The sequence below is a fragment of the Myotis brandtii genome, unplaced genomic scaffold, assembly GCF_000412655.1.
Source record: "Myotis brandtii unplaced genomic scaffold, ASM41265v1 scaffold18, whole genome shotgun sequence".
Taxonomy (NCBI): Eukaryota; Metazoa; Chordata; class Mammalia; order Chiroptera; family Vespertilionidae; genus Myotis; species Myotis brandtii.
Window position 1 is genome coordinate 4,883,289 of NW_005356674.1, and position 8,195 is coordinate 4,891,483.

The 8,195-nt window shown below is 37.2% G+C and overlaps 1 protein-coding gene across 3 annotated transcripts in view; it reads left to right on the forward strand.

Moving 5' to 3' along the window:
* Positions 1-7,049, forward strand: part of TOPBP1 (topoisomerase (DNA) II binding protein 1) — a 52,849-nt gene extending 45,800 nt beyond the window's left edge. For all 3 annotated transcript variants that reach the window (XM_014537518.1, XM_014537519.1, XM_005863566.2), the window contains 5 exons: positions 1,755-1,918; positions 2,648-2,785; positions 4,148-4,240; positions 4,409-4,570; positions 6,315-7,049. In XM_014537518.1, the coding sequence (XP_014393004.1) occupies positions 1,755-1,918; positions 2,648-2,785; positions 4,148-4,240; positions 4,409-4,570; positions 6,315-6,458 (701 nt within the window). In that variant the 3' untranslated portion in view covers positions 6,459-7,049. The remainder of the gene's footprint in view (positions 1-1,754; positions 1,919-2,647; positions 2,786-4,147; positions 4,241-4,408; positions 4,571-6,314) is intronic.
* Positions 7,050-8,195: the final 1,146 nt, after the last annotated feature.

Below are 8,195 nucleotides of genomic sequence, written 5' to 3' on the forward strand. Positions count from 1 at the left end.
ATTTAGAAGGCAAATGTGGATGATATTGTTACCACTTGTAAAATACAGAAATTGAGACCAAAAAGATGGCTAATTTGTCCAAGATTATACATTGAGGCAGCATTAGAGCTTTTAAAGGCACTGGGTCATAGGATTTAAAGATTTAAGTTGAAACCAACCATTAAGGTTTAAGAATCTTTTTGTGATGCTTTGAGCATTTATTTCATTGATGGAAGCCTGGACCAAATCAATGAAATTATAGACTTACTAAATAAGTAAAACCACATTTCAGTGAAGTATTTGTATTCCACTAGTTGTCAGGCTCTCGATCTGACATCATTCTACAGGCAGTGCCGAGCGTACCAGACAGGTAACCTGGTGCTCTGGCCACATACTTAGTGCTGTCTGCCCTTTTAAGGATGTGGAAAACCATGTATGTTTTTTTAAAGATTTCTGTCATGTGTACAATAGTACACTTGAGAAGCCTTTTCTTGGAAACTTTATTCAGGTGGAACATGTTGTACCCCAGTCGCCTAATAAGTCAGAATTGATGAGCGTTCCAATTTGGTGAGCTCTGGGCAAAGCTTAAGTGTCTGTCTCCTGTAGGTGGTTCCCATCTGGGCAAGCTCTGGGCAAGAGTAGCAGCAGGTAGCAGAACATTGTCTGGAAGAGGACAGAGCACAGGGGCACCTGGGTATAGGTTGTACTGAAATCGGGAGTCTGTGGCTACAGGGTTTCTGATAGAGATTGCAGAGAGGCCCTTCACTTCATGAATGAACACTGTGGTGAAATGCTGGTTAGGTATCGATATTATATTAATAGGGAATTTCTACCTTATTGGCACCTCTAATCCTGTGTCCCCATATGTAAATTGCAGATAATAGTAACTGCATAAACTTGTGAGGATTAAATGAGCTAATAATCTTGAGTACTTTCCACAGTCCCTGGCACATAGTAAGTCCTCAAAAGGTATTGCTGCTTCTGTTAGTCATCTCCAACACATGAGTTCGAATGTGAAGTCTTAGAAAGTCCTGGCTGCATCTCCACCTCGCCAGTAGTCAGGCTAAGCTCTAAAGCAGCAGTTCTCAACCTGTGGGTCGCGACCCCTTTGGCGGTTGAACGACCCTTTCACAGGGGTCGCCTAAGACAGTCCTGCATATCAGATATTTACGATTCATAACAGCAACATTACAGTTATAAAGTAGCAACGAAAATAATTTTATGGTTGGGGGTCACCACAACATGAGGAACTGTATTAAAGGGCCAGAAGGTTGGGAACCACTAAAAAGTCTGAGGTAACCCCCTGCTTTGCATAAGCTTATATTTAATGATGTCGCCTTTTGTTCCTCAGTCAGGCTTCACCCATTTGTGCCTGAGAAAGATTGCAGCTCCTGCCTGTGCTTTGTCTCTTTACTGAGCCTGTGTATTTTCTCCCAAGCTTCTCTGTGGTCAGCTGACCTTATTTCCACTCACGGAAGGTTTTTTTCTGCTTTTAGTCTGTAGGTGCCCCCTTTTGACTTCTGTCTCTTTGATTATCTATATTCAGTGCTTAAAATTGCTAAGGTAGTTGAAACTTAAGAAATGTAGCAGCTAACTGCAGTATATGGCCCTTGTTTCGTATTTTTTCTTTTTAAATATCTTAATTGTATTAAACAAGTGCCAATCTAAAATTTGAACAAGGATTTAGTATTGAAATAGCAAAGAATTTGTTATTTTAGATCTGATAATGGCATTGTGGCTAAATAAGAAAATTTCCCGATTTTTCTCTCCTTCAGGTGGATTGGTAATAGAGAAGCAGTCCTTCGATCCCAGCTGCACCCATATTATTGTGGGGCACCCACTTCGAAATGAGAAGTATTTAGCCTCAGTGGCGGCTGGGAAGTGGGTTCTTCATCGCTCCTACCTTGAAGCATGCAGGACTGCTGGGCGTTTTGTGGCGGTGTGTATTTAAATTAACATAAGGATCATTGTTCTTTACAGAATAGCTTAATTTGTTCTTTAAAAGTGACTATCTTAATTGATTGCAGCACATACACAGGCCATTTGTGTAATTGAAATAACCAAATATGACCAATAAGGTCCACATTAACAATTAAAGCCCCCAAAATTTAGAAATTATAGAACTAGATTCCTAGCTATGTCAATTTGGTTTAATTTGTTTTTTTAATTGAAATAACATTTGAAAATATTAAGATGATCTCACTGTAAGCTTTACTGCTAGCCAATTAAATATTAAATATTGAAATATTTTGGTTCCTAACTGACCATCACAATTGTAGTTGTCATGTAGTTTTGAAGTTTTCCATCAAGGTCTCTTAGGAATCGCTTCTATAGACAGGTAATGAAGCTGCTAGTATCTACCTTCTCTGAGACCGTGTCCTTCTGTGAAGTTCATGTTACAGTGGGTGAAACCCAGGAATCTAAATATTACCAATTGCTATGGTTATCTGTGTTTCTGAGAAATGTATGCAATATTTTTATTTCTTGTAAAAAGCCACATACATTAGCTCTCATATGAAGCCAAATTAATCTACCTTTCCTCCATGCTTAGTTCATATTTTCTATAGTTATAACAATTGAATGTATAGTTTTTAACTCTTGCTAGATTGTGAACTCCTAGAGGACATATTGTGGGAACTCAAAAAAGTTTGCTGGACTAATTCTCTAGGAAGAAGACTATGAATGGGGAAGTAGTTCCATACTTGATGTTTTGACTGGAATCAGTGCACAGCAACGAAGACTAGCACTTGCAGCAATGAGATGGAGGAAAAAAATCCAGCAGAGTCAAGAATCGGGCATTGTTGAGGTATTGCATACTCAGATATGTAGGTAGTATAAATGGCATTCAATGTCATGACTGTTCCAGATTGTTTTTTTTTAAGAGAATGTGCTTGATGAAATAAGAATAATTCTATTTACCTTTTATCACTTGATTGATATAGTTTGGGCATTCTAGATTGAGATACACAGTATATATATATATGTATGTGTATATATATATATATATATAATGTTGATAGCACTTTTAAAAATAGTTTACATGTAAAATGTGACCCATACTGTATATATATTATGTATGTGTATATATATATATATATATAATGTTGATAGCACTTTTAAAAATAGTTTACATGTAAAATGTGACCCATACTTATTCCAAAGAATCCTTTCAGCAACTAGCTTTAGGGGCTCTTAACTTGAGGTCCACAGACTTTCCCAAAGAAGTTTATAGGTTAAATTCAGGAAGGCTATCCACTCTAGATGGGGGAACAATACATCCTTGTTTGTACTAACCTCTAATGAAAAGTATTTTCTTAGTTATAAGTCTGGGCAACAAATCACAACACTAGTAACAGTACCTGTGACTTTGCCCTGAGAGAAGTCTGATATCTTTGCTTTGCATTATAATGTAAGTATCCTGAAGTGTTTATGTTCACTACTTTAAAATTATAGTATTTAACTCACCACTACTTTCAATTTAATACATTAGTACAGAAGCACACATCTATTATGTCCCAATTTTTAAAATAATTTAATCATTGGATAATTTTCAATAAAACTATTTCCTATGTAATCCTCTATACTTTGAATATTTTAAAACATGCATATGTTATGGAAATGACAGACAAAGCTATTATTTAAAAAAACACACAAATTACTTAGAGAATAGGTCTATAGGTTTTACCAGACTGTAAAAGGGGTCCATGGCTCACAAAAAGGTTAAGAAACCCTGAGTAATCTTTCTGTTCTGAGTTCTCTGCTTCTCCACATCCTTGTTTTGACTCCCTTTCTTTTGGAGTAATTCCACTGTATGTACCCAATTTGTAAATGTTTTCAAGAGAAATACAGTGGAGGCTTCATCTAATCTAAGAAGCTGTGCTTGAGGCTCTACCCTTAATTGTAAGAAAAACACTAGAAAAGATTCAACAAAACTCAAGTTGCTTTGTTTTAACGTTACCTAACTATTCAATCATTTTCCTTCATTCAAGTACTTATTGGTGGCTTACTGTGTGCCAGACATGGCTGTGTGTTTCAGAGGATTCTGACCAGACAGTTACCACTGTGGCAGAATGAAGGTTATAAGATTATTTGTTGACATAAAACTACATAAAACATTATCTGTCATTTATTTTCCAAATAATTTCAACACAATGTTCTGTGTTTGCAGGGGGCGTTTAGCGGGTGGAAGGTTATTTTACATGTTGCCGATCAGTCCCGAGAAGCAGGATTCAGACGGCTGCTTCAGTCCGGAGGAGCGAAGGTTTGTATTGCACCAGTTCACTGGGTTTTTACATGCATCACTTTCTAAGCAAGGTTGCTTTGATCAGTTCCTAATTCCTGTGCTTTGTGAGATGGTAACCCCTAGGTACAGATATACAGTTGAATTATTTTGGGACACTCATGGCTTGTGGTGCTTCTTTTTCTTTAGGTGCTACCTGGTCATTCTGTGCCTTTATTTAAAGAAGCCACACATCTCTTTTCTGACTTTAATAAACTGAAACCGGATGACTCAGGACTTAATATAGCAGAAGCTGCTGCCCAGTACGTGTACTGCTTGAAAACAGAATACATTGCTGATTATCTCATGCAGGTTTGTAAGCTTCGGTCCTTGACCTCATTACGGCGATCTGCTTATCTGCATAGAGAAGTTTGCACATCACTACCCTCAGCTCCTTGTTAATACATGTCAGACTGTTATTTTCTATTTCATTCTTTTTTTATAATCATGGACATATATGTAAACATTAGCTTGGAATTTAAATGAGCTAGGTATAAGAGTGCTCTTTTAGACGTTGGAATATAAAGAAAGCAGAAATTGATTTCAAGAGTCCAAGGAGAAACATTTACCCAAGGGTCCTCCTCTAGTTTTCTTGACCTTTTGCATTGATATATAGTGAACACCTGTGTTAGATGCTAAGGTAAGTCAAGCATTTGCTTATATGGAGGGCTCACTACACTCGTGTAGTTAGTGGCCCGTGTTTGTATGATTTGAATGGGCAAAAGAAAAATCTTCCTGACACCAGAGTGCCTAAAACGCCATCAGCAAAGTGTGACACATGGTCACAAATGTCTTTACTGTAAAGGATTTCAAACAGAATGGCATAGGGAAAGGGGGAGCCAGGATGCAGCCTGCCACATGACTTGTTGTTTGTGCTTGCTCTGGGTTTAAACAAAAGAATGCCCAAAACATGAAGCCTTTTTCAAAAGCAGTGGGGTGTACTGAATCTCATCCCTGGTCATTTTAGGAATACAGCTGCCACCTAAGACAAGAACCGATAATTATTAATTTTTAATCCTCACCCGAGGATATTTTTTTCTGTTTATCTTTAGAGAGAGAAGAGGAGGGGGATAGATGCATTGACTGCCTCTCATGCACTCCCACCAGGAATTGAACCTGAGATCTGACACTAACCACTGAGAAAAACTGGCCAGGGCAAGAACTGATCATTATTAATTGCCTATATTGTGCTGGGCACAATGTTTGTGTATGCATTCTCACATATAAAACACATGTACTGTTTGAAGAATAGCAAAATGTCATCTAGGTACTTGGTAAAGAAATAGAACGTTGCTACTCCTGTAGGCATTCCTGTTGCACCTTCCTCCTTACCCCAGAGGTGATCACTGGCTGACTTTTGGTTGTGTCCCTGCTTCTCAAGGTTGCAATGTGTGTTAGGCACTAGATTTCTGGAGGAATATGTTGTGCTATTATGACCGTCTGTTTTATACATAGGGTGTTTCCAAAAAGTGGATACACAATAATTTTTTATTCTAATGGTTAAAAAGAAACATCAATTGATCTATCTGCTGCTAAGTGTATATACTTTTTTTGAGGACACTACCCAGCTGGCAAAGCCAAAATTCATAATTATATAATATTGACTGTTATTTAACCTTTTTATTTTACCTGTAAAATGGGGAACAAAAAATACCTCTCTATTTATTGTAAAGATCAAGTAAAAATTCAGTAAAAAGATTTTAAAAAATTACACTAAGCATACTGTCTCACTCTTGATAACTATTAACTGTATTTTTCCAAATTTTCCATATTCTTGTATTTAATCCATTATTAAGGTCTGAGCTAGCCCCACTCTACCTGAGCTACTAGCTCGTTTTTCTGATAAAAAATGACTGTTCACTAAATGTGACGCGTGATAAACGGCAAACCTTGAAAAACAAATGTTTTCTTTGCAAGAATTTAGGAATGAATATATGAATAAAAGGGAAATGTATAAAGTCCCTGTAGTCAAAAAGCAGAGTGAATAAACTTATTACCTGATCATTTTCAGTTTGAAATTTGGAAAAAATGAATAATGTATGGTTTCCCCCTTCAGGAAGCCCCGCCTCCAGTAGAAAAGTACTGTCTACCAGAAGCTGTTTCCTTTCTTCAGAATTACAAGGAACTGGGGTCTGGATTATCACAAAAGCGAAAAGCTCCTCCAGAGAAAAATAGTACCAAACGGCCTCGAGTGAACTGATGCATCTGCTCTTCAGTTACCAAACTGTAAACGTTGTTAAATTCAGAGCCTGAATGTTACTGTGATGGTTTGTGAAGAACTCCGCTCAGGGGGGAATGATGACCCTGCTTGAAGTTAGTTTTTAACACTTGAAATTTCAATCAGTGAAATATTACTTGTTCCTGAATGGAGAGTTCCCTGAAATAACAAAACACAACCCCTCAGCTAGCTTGTTACTAAAACACGTTGAAGTGTGCAAGGGGCTTTTTATGTATGTATTTTCTTGTAAATATCTGAGGCTGTCACTTAGTGGGAGTTTTATTAGCAAGGTGATGGATTTTGCCTTAAAATGTCTGCTTGAATTCATAACAAGGAAGTTTATTGGGATCTATTCATGTTTTCCTGATTTTTAAATTCTCACCATTTTACCTCTTTTTAACAGGAGCCTGAACACAAGCTTTAATGAGGAACTGAGGCTTTAAATTAAAATATGTGTGTATATATGTATATGTATGTTTGTACAAATCTCCATGATGTTTGCTAAGTTTGGATGCCAAACTTGGAAAATAAAAACAATAAAGAATAAAAGTCATATGTTTTTTATAAGAAAAAGTATTTTGGCACTCATTTTCTTGAAGCAATAAGATTTGTAAAACTGCTTAAAAAGCTAATTGCTAGGCAGATATCTGATGCTATTTACAATATTGTTCTATTGGGTTAAAAAACTTATTAGAAGCACAAAATTGTATTAGCCTTAATTACCAAATACTGCATGCATTGCCACAGTGTCCCAAATATAAAGCTGCCTGGTTTTTTTTAAAGAACAAACCAGAATAAGGAGCAGAGTGTTTATGTAACTGTTAATTACTTTCTTTGAAAGGCAGGCGGTAAGGGTCTCAGTTCTTAACCTTGACCCGTGATTTTAATTTCAAATGTGACAATCTAAGGGGAAAGAGGTTAAGTATTGCACACCTAGACACAAAAGAACTGAAGTTTTTATCAGATTTTTCTCTAAATGGGATAGGGGTTTTCCTGCCCTTCAAATCATTTAGCTTAGAGCTAATTCACCGCTTCTCAACCTTATGGCCCTTTAAATACAGTTCCTCATGTTGTGACCCAACCATAAAATTATTTTCGTTGCTACTTCATAACTGTAATGTTGCTACTGTTATGAATCGTAATGTAAATATCTGATATGCAGGATGGTCTTAGGTGACCCCAGTGAAAGGGTCGTTCAACCGCCAAAGGGGTCGCGACCCACAGGTTGAGAACCGCTGGCTTAGGACAATACAAATTCCTACACAACCAAATAGGTGTAGGTTGTCCTCTAAACCACTCCTGCTCCTCCCACAAAAACCTCATGGCCTGGTTTCATCAGAGCCGTTCATGTTCGCTGGGTGTTTCCCAGGCAGTTTGCAGTGCATTTCCCTGAATTTCACCAATTAAAATTCTTTAAGTAGTTGATGAACACTTGATAAAATTACCTAATATATCATTCATTTTCTTCTCTGCTAAAATTATTAACTATTTTCCCAGCTTGTCTTGAACGTAGTTTACAGTTTTAAGGCTGTAGATCTCAGCTTCTCCTGACTCCAGAATCTGCCCACACCCTATGTAAACCGTTTCCACTCTGCCCTGATACCAGCAAGGTCTGCCTACGTGCAAATCATTCCAAACAGGTAGTTCTCTCATTTAAAAAGGAAAAAAAACCCACTTCCCTTGATTATCCTAATTCCTAGTTTCTCCTCAGAATTACTA